Raw genomic sequence first — 17,369 nt, forward strand, 5'->3', positions numbered from 1 at the left:
GGATTTGACGTCGCGAATGTAGGAAATCGTCAGCGGTTTTGAAATAATGCGTTCTCGATCAAATTAATTTCATTTCGACAATATAATATTATGTATTATAGTACCAACTGAAAAATATAAACGACGATCTTTGCAGGAAAGGCTTAAAAATAACCAACTGAAGCTCATTATATTATAATACTTCGAATGCCAATGAAAAATAAAAATATAAGTAGATTACAATATGACATATAATATATTATAATGTACAGTGTATTACTGTATTAGTGTTATAAAGATATTAATCTCTGTAATGTAAAATGTCAGTTTTTTATCATAATTATTTACGATTTAAAATTTAACAACATGGATTTGCTTTCTTTTTATTCATTTAATAAATTGTACGTATTCAAATTCACTTGAAAAGTTGAAATCATCATTATTAGTTTGTTATTTATAACGAGATTGTGTACGCTAATGTATATAAAATTCTCCAACTATAAGTTCTGAGTAAGATATATTTTGTACTTCGTTTTTAACGAATAGTGAATGATTTAGATGTTCAAATTATAATAGTTTATACAATCAACTATTAGTTTATTTATAGTATTCAACTAACAACAATAATAGTATTATTGTTAGTAATAACTGTCAAACTTATATTTTATACACTATACCTACCTATAACAAAATCGGATTTAGAAACACTTTTATAAAATAAACCATATTAAAGTTTTTTAATTTGAAAACTGATTGAAATTGAATGAGAAAAACTACATAGAAATGGCTAGAGCTCTGAAAAATACTTAGGTATATTTTATATCATTATAGCATATATTATTATCTCCACTCGGAATATTCTGATAGGTAGTATATTTTTTTTTAAAATTATTATTCACTCGGCCAGGATATTAGAAATATAACCGGAATACACCTACATCTACGTCTACGATGTTCTACAAAGTTAAATAATAGAATATGATATGATTCAATGATTGAGTATTGTGCATTTCGTTCTCGTACAGCAGAATACGCGAACTGTATTTCAAACATCACTATATAGGTACATCGTACATCAGACTATAACAGAATTGTAGAATACGTCGCCACTTTGTCCAGCTGCAACGATTATTTACAAAAGAATCGTTGTTATTATAATTCACATAGCTGATGTACGGTTCGCTGAACAAGTGTGATGTTTATGACGAAATAATCAAAGCTACAAAAAAAAAAAAAAAATCATAGCTATAATAATAACGAAAAACGTAAGAATGCAAAAAGTCGTGAAAAAAACACGTGGGAATAAATAATATAGGTATTTTGTTTGTTGCCCACCCATTTATTTTGTGATTTTTCATTCCAAAACTCATTGTCGAGTCAAATATAATACCAAGTACCAAGTACCTCCACATTGTGCGAAAGTGATAGATATGAAATTTTACTTATTTTAAGGTTAACCTTTGACAATTTATGTAGAATATATCGTTCGCACATACTGTAAGAATCCACACCACAGACGTATTATTCAGTAATAACCCGATTGGAATGGGTATGATATGAAAAAAATTCAAAATAAAAAATAATATTAACAATAAACCAACAACACGAACGTAATATTTCGCATTGTACATAATAATATCCCATTGGGAGAGCACAATTGATTGTTCGGGGATTGAAATATGATGCTTGACAAAAGAAATATTCTACTGTATTATTCTTCTAGCTGAAAATGTTGGCAATCAATTATTGTGTAAACCATCTCCCCAATCGGAACTAATCAAAATGGACGAGACTAATTATTGTCTTGTTCCTTAAGAGACAAAACAAAATTTAACCAAAAGCATGTGGTAGCATTTAATCGTGCTAGTAAATTAAACGCGACAATAACAACGAATGAGAGAACTCTTCGTGTATCCTTCGATTTAGCACACAAATATCTATCAATCAATTCCAACACTTAAACAATTAAAAAAACACAAACCTTGACATTAATTAACATACATTTCTTCTTCGAAAATCCTAATTAAAAATTACAAAATTCTTTTATTTTTGTTTTTTACTTTGCTAAAGTATATTTAAAATCGTTATTTAGATAAAGGTACATAAATAAGTTAAGTAATAATACACTGTAAATAAATAACGACGGGTACGAAATAATCTAAATCTGACAATAGTTTATAAATAGGTAGATATTATAAGGAAAATAATTAAAAAGTTGCTGCTGTGCAGAATATTTACAATAATTATCGGATACTCGGTTAAATTATCTATAAATATTTTAATATTATTATCTAATGCAGCATAATGCGTAATGCGGTTCGTTCAGACTATAAAATTTTTGTTCAGTCAGCAGTTATTGCGCTATGAAAAGTTTAACTGAATTACAATGAGAAACGGAGGGAGCGGCAACAAATTCGACGGTTTTTTTCTACTGACAAGGGGTGTGTCGAATGAGTTCCTCGTGAAACCCCCGAGGAATAAGACTCATCTGAACACCCTTTTCCAGTCTGAACCTAACCTATCTACTGCTCACCCCAAATCCCATACGAAATGCATGACCGGCTTTTTAGGAGATGGGTTCATTTTACGACTTTATCAAACCGGAGGAGGACTCACCTTCTCGTTCAAACGCACACATGAACTTATTTTTAATCCGTCATCGATCGCGACTGCGTGGGCTACGTGGTTTTAATATTATTATCACTCCGCGATTCGATGATAATATTATTGTAAATAACGCACACAACCATGATCCTTTGCTTATCCATTCATCTCGGTTGATCGCACTTTGTTTTCCAACGACTTCATTAGTCAGATCCTACATCACAGGTACATAATATATACATGCATTATTATTATGCAGAGGGTGGAGACTGTAAACACGATATTATCATAATGTAATTTCGTTTTTGAACGAAAGTTATATTCCACTCGGCGTTCGGCTACACGTGGTAATGGAAGTTAATTGTATAAAACACCTCCAGGTAAAAAATCATTAAGTGAAAGTGCTATCGATCTGTTCTGCTCCACAAGTTCTATCGGTTTGTATATATACCTATATAATATTATATTACTGGTATAGGTAGGTAGGTCGATTTTCTTCTTAATCAAACGATGATTTCTATAGTTAATAATTATTTATAGTTTATCAGTTATCGCGGTGCATAATTTATGATGCGAAAAAAACGAGAGTATAATAATTATCATACGAAAACAAAACCGCGCGATTCCTCGCTCATTATCGTCGGTGTCGCGTTATCGAACCCGTCAATGATACGTTACGGAACCACCGGAGGGCGATCTTAAGAAACCGGATGCCGCCGCGCTCAGTGTTCGTGAATCTCGTGCTGGTCACCTTGAACGTAGGTCAGATATACTCAACATCACTCGGCCATGTGCGTACGTGCTGGACCTCCACCTCACATAATACCTGATCATCTCATACGCTGCATAATATTATGTATGTAATATGCATACATATATATATATATACACGCGAATGTTCGGAATAGGCGTACTATAGTGTGGAGTATATAATAATATAATATACACGAGACGTTCGTGTAACATTATTTTCCAGGATGCAATCCGTGTCCTTTGAAGGAAATAATAATGGTAATAATAATAATAATAATAATAATAATATTATTATAATAGGTGGGTAGGTATAGGTATAATGTATGATTACAATACCTATATATACATATATCACGTGCTGCACTTGTACGAATTATAATTCAAACGCAAAAACCACGTGTACTTACTATAGTGTATAATATCTTATTTGTGACGGTTCGAAAACACAAAGCCAAGCAGTGTTTACCACGCCACTTTTGTGTTTAAAACCGAGACAAAACGACGACAAAACAACAAAAAAATTAAACCATTCAGTCGTGTATTTTAATTACACCCTATTCGCCCACCCTCCACGTGACTCTCATAAGCAGCACCGAAGGTATCTGCACTCGGGTAATATGATAATGCGATTGGATATAACATTTTATGCTAATGAACTGTTCGTCGTGCGTTTGATACGGTTTCCATTCGTGAACTAAATGATTCCAATAACCATAAAATAATCGTACGGGGTAAAATATAAAGAAAGAAAAAACTAATTTACATTTTGTTGTTACAGTACGCACCTATTATATATATATATATATATGTGTATATAATATATATAATATACAATGTAGTACAAGAATACTGAATATGGGTTTTCCGGTGTAAATACTTACGTGCATCGTATAGGTATACGGAGTACCTGTTGTTTTTTCAACAGCTACTATACACGGCGCGGCTCTCGGAGATATTGTTTTCAAATATTGTTTTCGGTTAATGTAGTTTGGGTTAATGCCTCAGACTACAATTGTTGAATATATGATGTATAAAAAAAAATTATACTCAAAAGCGCATTGAATAATTTATAAACGTATACTAATGTAGTTATATATACGATACACGCCATACCGTCTGTTTATTAATATATTATTTTATAATATATATATATATATATATAGTATATACCATAAAAATAACCATCATTATAACGATGTGATTATTCAATTAAACGGTAGGTTGGTATATATAATATTATATACTCTACCCCGACTGAATCGTCCAATCATTAATTTCGACTCGTAAAAATGAAACAAGAACCGGCCGTTGAGCGTGAATCTAATGAAAAAAAACATTATCTAATCTTATAATATCCATGTGTAATATTGTACTATTGTGTGTATTGTACCGATGATAAATAATATATAGATAAACTATAAATTACATCTTGTGTTATCATTATTCTCACCGTTAAAAACTGATGAAAAATAATTAATATTTATTGTTTGCACAAACTACAAATACTTACTCTCAAGAGTCAAGTTGTAATGTATACGCATTAAATATTATTCAAGTGACGAATGCGAACTATTATATTATTTGTTAACCTCTTGACTTTATCTACCATCGGGTAAAGGCAATTCTTTGAACCGTATACGCTTAAGAATATCACGGTCAGTGGCCATTGATCAGCAATTCAACTGTCGATTTTCCTTATATCGCGTCGACAAATTAACCAATTATTATTAATATTGTTATTATTATTATTATTACTATTTGTTTGCGCACTAATACAAATTGTTTACTAATAGTTTCATATTTTCTCACAGATCGTTACACTATTGCAGTGAAGAAGACACACCCAAATCGTGCTGTGGTCTATTGACATTACCAGACGCTACCAGTACGGTATCCATCAGGTGGTTCATTGGTATCGTGTTCATTGCTGGGATTTGTTCGGCACTCGTGGGCACTGTCTTGGGTGCTACCAGGGCTTCCGGTAGAGAACACCTCACGGTTGCCTTACTTATGATAGGTAAGTTTAATTTATAGTATCACTTAAAAAAATGGCATCCCTACAGTTTAAACATGTTATTAATAATAACTTATTACTTTAAACGGTCGTTTGAGAGGACGTATTATGTTTTGAATTGCTAAAAGGAAAAATTACTTTTTATTAATACTGTGTTTAGTTTTGCCAATACTTCATTTTAAAGTGAATTACGCGTTTTCATACTTAAAATATCTTAGTACTAATACATAGACATTTTCGTTGCAAAATTAAAATTTAGAAAAAACAACATTAATAAAACTACCTATCATCTTTTTTTAACGCCAAATTTATCAAATTTGTCTTGTTGAAATTTTGTAACCCAATGACCAAAATATAAAGTACCTATAAATCACAACACGACTAGGTGTACATAAAATATGTTTATGAAGTATGTGCAATGCACATTGTGCATTAAACTATTGTTTTATTTTTTCAACAAATTTTGGGTGGGCAGATAACGTATTAAATATGTGTTTTATATTTTTATGTATACATATAAATGTATTTTATCTTCCATATCTTGAATAATATGGTAAGTTTCATTTAAACGCATTTGTATTTTCAGTTTTCGTGACACGTCTAATGGTTTAAGATGCATATCAGCACATTTACAATAGCATAATATTGCATAATGTTGTCTTTATATCTATGAGTTAATCACACAAGGTATGACAAGACGCACGCCCATATTTACTTTAAAAATAGGCTTAGTCTATTACTTGTTCTCCGAGACAGAAAAATATTTTATGTATAATCTCATTGATTTCAATATTTAATAAAAATTCAATACCTACGTCAAGGGATATGATTTAAACTGAAACACGATGATGTGGAAAGCTATATTACCATTAATAAATTGTGTGTAATCGAATTATACAAATCTATTCATATTATTCGAAGTACTTACGCTTATTTGCAACGAGTTTTCTTCGTCATTTCAATTGAATATGCTTTTTATTCTATTTTACAGTTTTCCTGTGCTAGACGACGGTATAAAATTACCATCGTACACATTGTTCTGTATTGTTAAGTCCTTGTGCGACTTTTAGCTTTTTTTCCAATTGGTTTGCACATCAAACAAACAATAATTCTATTAGTTTTACCCTTATATATATATAATAAGATTTCCATCAGCCCGCCATGACCATTATTATGCGGTGGCCGCGAGTGCAATATGAAATTTCCTCAGCGTACTCAATAGTCAATCAAGATATATTAATTACTATGAATAGGTAACCACATTGATTTTATTAGGTATACGTCATATTATATTTGTATAATATACATTAATAACGCTGCTATATTGTCGAAATTTCATATATACTAGGTAAAACTAATATGGGTACCTACTCTCTTGTCTCGTCGTCATATCATACATGCAGACACATGCTGTGTGTAACATATTAATTTTATCATATATTATACTCTCTGTTCAAACAGCATTAGAGGTCCGTGTATACAGTGTGCTGAGGACGTTTTATATTAATTATGTATTGATGTATACAATATGTTTCTCGTGACTATCTCCATTTTCCCGGTATACAGTTTACCAAGTCCTCGATCGTGCATTTGACTGTCCTATTAATGGCGTATTGCAGCTCGTGTATACACACATGGCATTGCCTGTGTGAGCAAAATGTTTCCGCCATTAATCGGATTACACACAATCGGCAGTAGGATCCGATAACCATTCGACGGATCATATAATAAACCACGAATTTCCGATTCACTTAGAGAGATCAAAAGGGTGAACGAACTAACGCATCAGTGAAGGTCGATTTTACAATAAAATAGTATAATGTTAAAAATTTCGTCAGATAAAAATGCTTTATCTAGGATATATTATTTTTTTGAAATCAAAATGAAAACAAAAACAGCATAATATTATAGAAGGAGGTAGTAAATTTATTAGTTTTTTAAATACAAATAAAATAAGGTTTAATAGCCAGTACTTATAGTGAATAACTAGTTTTATAAGCACATCATTAAAAACCTATGCCCATTTTCATTTATTAACGATATTATCATCCATTTTATGATTTATTTAAAGAAAAATATCTGTAAATTTCGATGTTCATAAATTATTTACAGACGAATTATTATGATGAAACATTTATGTGTAATACATTGCATAGGTATTATATTATTGCATAAAAATACATTTTTACGTTTGAACTTCTGTTTTAATGTGTAATTTAACAAGTGTCATATCTGTAATTTTTCTTATTTAACTTGTTTTTATAAATATAAATAATTTATACTTGCAAAATATACTGACCCACTAACACAGTTGTTTTGAAGCTAAAATGCCACGATGTATTTATTATTTAAACTCACTCAGTTCTCCAATAGTTAGGTGGTACATGTAGATACAATATACATGGTATACATAAATAAAATTTAAAAAGTATCTGATATTTCGTTATAGTTAGGTATAATAGTTATAATAATAGCCATTGAAATGGTGTATAATAAAATAATATAATATACATTTCATGTTATCTTTGTTTTTATTTTTTTATTTTTTTATCGAAATATTGTGTTTCACAACTTGTGTAGGTATTTTATCAAATCATAACAGATATTATTTGTTTTTCGTTTAAATTATTTATTTATACAAATATTATCTTTATCTTAGATGCTTTAGGACCGAACAAAAGCATATAATATGCTAACGTAAAATCTCGATGTTGTAGAGCGTGAGTTTTCAACAACAGACATCGTTTATTCATAAATGGCAAATAAATGGGTGAAATAAAATGTTCAAGTTTTTTTGGAATGTAAATTAAGTCTTTGTTTCCGGCACGTGGTGTAACAATAATATGCTGAACGATATAATATTATGCTTGTCACCGGACATACAGCCACCGGGCTGTCAGTCGAATAATAATATTAAAATGTTTACGTGCGATTCGACGGAATGAAAACCTAAACACCATCAGCGATCGCGGTCGACTGTGTCCGCTATCTGAAACTATAATAATAATATGAGTAGATCCTACCTCCTACCTATGGTACAGCTGGTAGATATTATAGCGCAATATCGCTCGAGATCGGCGTTTCGATGCATAAATTATCCGCTGTACGATTTCTCGCGAGTATAGTATATAAAGATTGAAATGAAAAAACCGTATGCTTATGATTCGTACTCGTATGAGATACGTGAAATTATTGAATTCGTGGAGAGCGAACAAAATCGGTCGATCGTCGTCGTTGCCTTGTGCCATATTTTGGACGAACCACCGTCGCCGTCGGATTCGCGCGAGGTGCGAAAGCATATTAGAATATTATATATTATTATTATAATATCGCGCGTCTTCACTCGTCGGCAATCCAGTTCACGGCTATATTATTATTATTTATAATATTCGGAATGAAAACATGTAAAGACGATCATGTTATTATTATTGGTTGCGTAATTCGCGCGTATGCTAAACTCAATATACCATATTATTATATTTTGTAACCGTTTCTCGACGACGGTGCTCGGCCGAAATAATGACGTAAAGAATATAATATGATATTAAATTCGACGCGCTGTGTTTAGAGACATAATATCACATGTAAACTAGCCACTATAGGTATCAGCTACAATTACCAGCTAAAATACTTGTGGGTTGTCCTGCAACACGTTACTCGGTTAGTGGTTAACTACCTGTCGATGATTTCCGGTCGTCGTTGTCGGAAGGGCGTCATCTACACACCCGGAGTGTAGACTCGGACTTGGTCCTCGAGTATAGTCGTTTTGTGCTCGTCACATCACGTTTTACATGCGTGTCCCGCGTTTTTTACACAAATTATGTTTAAATTATATTATTATTATTATTATTATTGGGCTCGTTGTGTTTGTGTAATATTATTATTAATAACGTTTGTATGTCCCATGCATGAAGAGAATCGAGCACGTGATCGCGTGGACAGGAATTACGGGAGATTTACTTTCTCAGGACACACATGGCTTGTTCCCTTCCCAACCCCTCCCGCCAGAATAAGTATTGGTAGTCGTACTACACGGCAGCAGCGATGTTATATTAAATAGGTATGGTTAACACGTGGCGTCTTCTATGGTACACACCCTTTGCGCGCGGGTTTTCGGTACACGTTTTCAGTACTGCAGTTCTCTCGGGGCGTCTCGTCTTTCGCCGCCGCCATATTTGTCGTGCATTTATTTAACCACGTCCGACATAATGTGTTATACTAATATATTATAATATGTTATTATTTAGAAAAACTGGGTTGAGGCGCACGTCTAGTTTTGACAACGGTGACGTTTATTGTTATTAAATATTAGACTGTATACCTATTCATCGAGTATAATAAACAATCGCGAATCGGATGGACGCGCGTATACAAATTGCACTTGCGTGATGTTATACATACCTACCTATTATGTACAGGGAGAGCAAATGCGTTTTCCGCGTACGTCCGCCACGGGAAAACACAGTGGCGGGGACCGCTCTGTACTTTATATATGCTTTACTGTATAGCATACTGATTCGCGGTGATTTACGAATCTCGTTGTTGCGTATGCCTATACACATATACATATATAATACTAATATAATATAGTATAGTCAACTGGACTTGCAGTGGTTCTCGTGTATATTATATAGGCCTGCTGCCAGTGTATATATATTATATTATATTATTATATAGGTACCTACGTTTTGTTCGAGGTAAACGGTGTACAAGCCAATTTTCGGACATTTGAGGCACCGTACCTAACTGTTTTACCTGTGAAATAAAAACATTAAACACACGAGTTCCGATTTTATGAATCGCATATAATGACCGTTTAGAAATCATTCTCCCGTTTACTATGATATCGTTGCCGTATTATTTATGAGTTCGTATTACACCCATTGACGTCGATAAATTAGGTAGGTATATCCTTCTGCACAGAGCGTTTCGAATTTTATTTTTCGCGTTCGAATTCATAATATGACGTATAGTAATTGACAGCTTTGGCGAAAAATGCGCACGTGAAGATAATGTTCCCGTACGAGGATTGTTATGATTATTTTTTTTTTTTTCGCAATTTATTTTACCAATAATTTATTGCGTGTACTTATTATTGCGGCGAATAGACGCGTGATAATAAAAATTAGAAATCAAATGATTACCGATTTTAACAGACTAATGAGAAATTGATTAATTGTAAGAAAATTAATGATATTTTCTATTATATATATAAATACAAAAAGTTTATAATTCGTCATTATTATGTATTTAAAAAATGCATAAAAAAAGCATAATATAAAAGTTTGATAAACCATTTATTGCAAATAGTACACACAATAAGAGTTTAATTTTGTTATTTCTTTAATAATAGAAAAAACAAACGTTATAACAATAAATAAACATTACCGTTATATTTGATGCATTGTGTATAATATGCCACTGTTGCTTCTTGGACTACCAAATCTAAATTGAAATAAAAACAGTTGAATTATTTATTTTATCATGTTTATTGTTTGGGTGCTTCGACGAATTTGTAATCAGCTTAAGTAAAAATATAACATTATTATTATTATATTCTTTGTATTTTAAAATCATACGCCTTACGCATGAACTCATTCAAGTATTATGTTTTATTATTTTAAAAATAATAATATTATGAACCTGTATAAAAAAACCACTACGTGTAAAGTCAATTTTTTTCTACTCACTAAACATTTTTTCCTCAAATGAATTCTTCGTATTACGATAAGTCATATTTTCCTTTAGGTAATTCTGGATAATTATTAAAATCAAGTAAAAAGTGTTGCGATATACCTAATAGGTACCTATGCTAATAATTATTTGAATTGTTTTCTGTATGATATGCCTATGTACGTATAGATAAACGATTAAATAACGTCCAATGATTAATCTATTAACTGAAAATAACAGAATATTAAAATAAAATCCGGAAATCTTGTTTACCGATGAATGATTTATTACATTAAATAGATACTAGTTGATTTTTTAAGTGGAGGTATGCAAATCCTGATATTATGACGCATAATAATAATTACTAATTACTGATCCATGAATATATAATATATGTAAATGATACTGAATAATTTGCAAGCCACCCAAAGTTAAGGCATAATAATAGCAAAATATAGTAAATAGATACAATATATAAATGTATGAAATACAAATTCACGTAAATTGTACCTGTCCTTGTATAATTCATTCGATAATTTTATACCATCGCTCTCCGTAACACATCCACTATATAATTATAATCACACGATTATAATCGTAATTATTGATGCGTAGGTGTATGAAAGTTTGTTGATGGTTATTGTAGTTGCTATTAATGTTGCATTCGATCCTCATAACTCATTAGATATCAAACGCAATATTATAATTATATATCATTTTGCAGTGTTTATTTTTATTACATTTTTGAACCATATTTCATGCTCATACAAGTTTGTACATTTATAAAATTTGATAGTGATGATGTATAGGAGGAAAGTTGAAAAAAAGAGAACGGGTTGTGAAATTCGATAATGATCTCATTATTCTCTTTTATAATATTGTTTACATTTTTATATATTAATGAATAAGATAATTTGTTGATAGTCGTCGTTTCAACTTTCCGGCAATTTTCTTTGCGGTGTCTTTATAGAGAATAGATCTGTCTTACGGTATATTATGGGCTATTATTTCAAACCATTACTTTTGCAGTGTTAAGATACTTGCCATTTAAATGAATTTTAAACTTGAAGAATTACAAAAAGTTATGGAATGTGTAGTAATCAAGTAACCATTTATTCTCGTAAATAGTAGGTTAGGTTATATATATATATATATTATTAAAATAATTGTGTCGTTTTGAAACGCTAAAAAATCGTTTGATATTATCGAATAGAAAAATGAAAAAATTACTAAAAATTATTGTTACAATTTCTTTGTAATATTACTACAAATAATATAGCGATGCTGTTATAGGACTTAATTTTGTCTTCGGATCTCTGACTATATTTTACGGTGTCACGAAAGTTCTTTTTGTGACAATTTTGTTTTCTTTTAAATAATACATGGACGTTTAAATTCGCAAATGATATAATTTAAAAATATTCCAAGTTTTAATTAAATATATCTACTCACTGTTTTTATGTTCATCATCACGATCATGAAATAATAATACCTTTAAAATCAGTAGATTATTGAACTGATACTTTTATTCACTACGGTGAAAACATCTTCATCACTATATAGCTCTTAGTTAGTTTGAAAATTGTTCTTATCTCCTTATTATGTATGGAACTTTATTACCAGGACGATAGACCAAAAAGATTTTTCGACCCATTAACCGCGTTTGAGCCAAAGACACGAGCCTCTAATAAATAAAACAAATGCTGACACTGTTTCGAATATTTTAATGACCAAGAAGATTAACATAAAATGTTATACGCGTAACTGCTGTTGTTTAGACTGTGTAAAACAACGCACGCGTACTACCGGTAATAACAATAATAATTATTATTATTATCAAAGAGAATACCCTCAGAAATTATTCGTAGCACGACCGATGTTCTATCAGTCTATAATACCTACCGTATTTGAACAGCTAATGAAATGACTAAACCATTGACTGAACCGGAAAAGTATAAACGATAAATCATTCACGGCTTAATAAATATCATCGTATTATTATATTGGAGATAAATATCCCAAATGGATTTGCATTTTTTCACAACGGAAAATCTATAATACTATATATTTACGATATAGATCGAAATGTATTATAATAATCAATTAACCTATTTACATTTTACATATTTTTTTTCTTTATTTTCACGAACATCATTTATTAATTTTATTATTCTGCACGTCGCGTTTATGAAGAAATGAGAATTTTTTCTGATTTTGATCGGTATTTTTAAGTTTTTTTAATAGATTTTTTTGTCAGTTTGTGAAACCGTACATTCTATTACATTATAACTTCGGTAATATTATTTAGATTACCACACGTGTGACAATACACTTGATTTATTAATAATAGTTGAGACAGGATTAAAGTCCTTCCAATAATAATTCAACTCTTATATACATGCCCATATTCAAGATGAAAGTAGGTAGCATGCCTTTGACACTCACATTAAACGACAACGAGAAACTAATTAAAACCTTTACCGCAGGATATTACAATATATTAAATTGAATAGACTCGTCGTTTATTATAAATCGTTGACATAGGGAAAAAATATTTAACTTTTCTTATTAAGTTTAAATTTTTGGGATAAAAAAAAAAAGAATTTTGAAAAGTGCTTAAATCATTTATAGGCTTGCGCAGAGGGGTAAAATTCTTTATTACAGCAATTTAAATTCGGTCATTAAATTGTTACACCCTCAAACAATATAAAATATAAATTCCAATTCGTATTTTCTCTCCGAATTTCTGAAACAACTTAAATTTATACGCTCATTTCTCTTGGAAATCGTTAGTCTTGTATAATATCTGGTCCAACGTTCCTCGTATAAATTATAGTTTTAAAGCATTAGGTATTATTATCTTAATTTATTGTGGTAAATCATAATTTTGTAATTAATTCGCTTTTTTTCTCATCTTGGTGCCAATTATTTTAACCACGCGTGTGTGTGATATGGTTTGTATCATATGCAGTATCTCTTATATCATAGCAATTAAATACCTGAACATCTAGTTTAGTTATTGCTTATTACCTAAGGTTAAATACTTAAATTCTGAAGTGTGGCATGAAACTTTTCATTTTCTCGTAAATAATAATATATACTTATCGGTGTATACTAACTTGAAATAATTTATTGGTGTTAGGTACGTACGATTTTTACCGAAGGAATAATTCATTTTTCAATACCTAGGTATCAATAATACATTCGAAAAAATGTATCACAAACCCAAAACCATAATCTATACAAACGCCAATTAAATATTTTCTCTCATTATTGTGTTAAACTTCACTATTTCCTAAAATTTTTAATTTATATAAGTAGGTATTCCATTAACAATGTATTTCTTACAAAATGTACACAATTTTACCACATTAAAACCATTATTTTTAGTTGAAAAAACATTATTATCCGTAATCCATATTGAATGAAAAAAAATCTTCCAAGAAAAAAACAAATCATTACCTTCAATTTTTTTGAAATATTAGAATATACCCATTTCAAAAACAGTTTTATCGCCAACATAATGATAATTAGTAATAATAACAAGTATAGTATAAGTGGAAATGCACATTTTGAAACTCATCGAAACATATCGGACCTTACAATAATACATCAGGATGAACATGAAATACATTAAAATATGTAAACATATTATATTGTATGTGCAATTTCATTTTCAATTAGAATTTAAACTATACAGAAACTGTAACCAGTCGATCATAATCGTTAATGGCGTTGGATCTACGACACAGATTTTACCGATGATAACAGTAAATTAATTATTATTTAACAATATTAACGTATAAATATATTATATTATATAATAATCATCTGGGAGTTAAATGTCAATTAGGTCAGACGCGCTATGCACCAGATTAGAATCAGAAAAGATCATGTGCGCAGATTTACAAAATAAATTACTTTGCATCACGATTAGGACGGTTTTGTAAAGCCGCTAAATAAATGTCACTGTCAGGCGACAATTAGTTATACAGAATTACAGACTAGTTATAATAAAGTGTCAGCCGACTGCTGAGCTGCACGTCCACTCGCTCGGTCCGTGTATGATATTATTATTACTATAGGTACGCGTGCGAGATTTCAAAACGACGACGCCACTCAAAGCGATCTTCCAGATATGGCGTGGATATTGTTGACAAAACAAAACCGGGTCAGGTCGTAAGAATCTACACGGATAGCAGTTGTGAGGTCGCGCACGCACATATCGTGTGTTCTTCGAACTTGAATTCAAGCGCCTTTAAAATTACATGCGATGAAACGTCATACAATAATACATAATCTGCTTACTCTGCGATTTTCGTTGGGCAACAGGAGCGGAACCTAGGAAGAAGGGACAGCGACTTCTCATTCCTTGTATAGTTTTAAAAAATGCCTTATTTTTTTATAGATCATTTTTATGTAACCGAATGGTTTCTAATAAATACGTTAATATTAAATAAATCTATAAATTATAATATGTAAAAAATGGATGTTTGTCTATATCTGTTATATCTTGTTTGTTAGCTAGAGACTCAAAAATTACTGGACCGTTTTCAATGAAAGTATAATATCAAAAAGATTCCTTGGACTTGGAGGGTCCTTATGGCTATTATAGCTTATTTTTTCAACCCCTATAGGTAGCTAAAGCCGCTAAAGGATAGGTCACACGTGTATTTAGTTTTTGGCAGAATATTTTTTTTGTTTATTTATAGGTTTGCCACTGGTTACAATGTTACATATTATATATTACTACTATAATAAATAGAAATATTGCAAATACATTTTTTTACAAATATATTTATAAAATAAACAAATCTTTGGTATGGGCAATGCAAGGTAGGACAGCTATAGTATACTATAGTATATAAATGATTAATGCATATTATACAATATACAATATACAATATACATACTCATTACTATTAATAGGTTAAATAGTTATATTTTAATAAATGTATATAATAATATTATCTTGTTTTAATATGTGATTAAAAGTGCCTATCTATAACTTCTTGAAATGGAGTCATAACTCGCACGTATTGTCCCCGTCTAACTAACACACAACACAGCAAATTTACGTTCAAAATAATCCATTTTACTCTGTTATTGTTTTCAGTATTTTCACCTGTTAATCAAACTTAAAGGTTAGAATATTATTTAGGGCCACACGTACCTACAATTGTTTTATATTGTAATTTTAAAACAAGTTATGATCATTTTAAATCTCTAAATACTAAATAGGTACTCACAAAAAAATGACTTGACAAAATTAAAAGCTTTAAGTCGAGCCCTAAATAGTATTTTTACCTTTAAATTTAAAAAACAGGTAAACGTAATCTCACAATAATATTAAAAACAACAGAGAAAAATGATTTATTATTCTGAACCTAAAATTCACTATGATATGCATTAGTAATTAATAAGACAGAGATAACACAGCGGATACGACGTCCTCTTAAAACATATTTATACAAATAAATAATATAATAATATATAGGTATATTATAAATCGCAATTTAAAACTAAAAACCTAGTACCTACTATGCAAACACAGAACGGGGAGAAATTAAGTTTTCGCTGAAAATGGGTCTGGGGCCGATCCTGGTTTATGAGTATAGATATGTAATGTGTCTATCTATATACGAACGAAAACGATGAACGACAAAGACCTCGAACGGCGGTGGAATAGTTTCCGGGAATTGCTTGTCGAATATCTATACTTACCTACCTACGAAAAGTGTACTGCTTGGATTGAATATTTGATTTTCCGCGTAACAGTGTAACCGTCATCAAAGTTTGTAGAGAATACCTTTATCTATAAACCTTGACCTGCCAAATCGTCTGCAAGCGTATACTATCATGTAAGTACCTGTAATCTCGTGTACGACATGTGTAAGAAGGTTTATCGCTTTAAAAACTATACGAGTATTTTGTTATCATTAATTATTTATACAACGATGCAGCGTATCATCATATCAACATATCATATTTTGTTTCCACTCACCCCTCCCGTTACCATATTATGTTCATTCCTCGATCCGCCCCCGCGCGTATATAATATAACCACGCACCCCGTACCATCATAGAACGGGGCAGTGTACAAAGTCGATGGTTGTGGGGAGGGGCTCCTCGTCTTAACGAATGCACGTCGGCTGCACGTTCTTGCGGTCGACCTTGCATGAACGCCGCGCCGCCAGGCAGCCACGGCGCAATGATATCATATTATTAATATTATCATTATTATTATTATTATTATTATGTGTGTACCAACTCGCGCGTTGGACCTATCATTACGGGTTGTTTCAAAGACGAAAAACCACTTTTGAAAAATATTAATATTATATGT

At 31.0% G+C, this 17,369-nt stretch overlaps 1 protein-coding gene across 3 annotated transcripts in view; it reads left to right on the plus strand.

Moving 5' to 3' along the window:
• The window catches only part of LOC100569658, a 205,068-nt gene that overhangs the window by 179,261 nt on the left and 8,438 nt on the right, over positions 1 to 17,369 (plus strand). For all 3 annotated transcript variants that reach the window (XM_029489777.1, XM_029489779.1, XM_029489778.1), the window contains one exon: positions 5,148 to 5,353. In XM_029489777.1, coding sequence (XP_029345637.1) covers positions 5,148 to 5,353 — 206 coding nt within the window. The remainder of the gene's footprint in view (positions 1 to 5,147; positions 5,354 to 17,369) is intronic.

This window comes from Acyrthosiphon pisum, chromosome A2 (genome assembly GCF_005508785.2).
Source record: "Acyrthosiphon pisum isolate AL4f chromosome A2, pea_aphid_22Mar2018_4r6ur, whole genome shotgun sequence".
NCBI lineage: Eukaryota > Metazoa > Arthropoda > Insecta > Hemiptera > Aphididae > Acyrthosiphon > Acyrthosiphon pisum.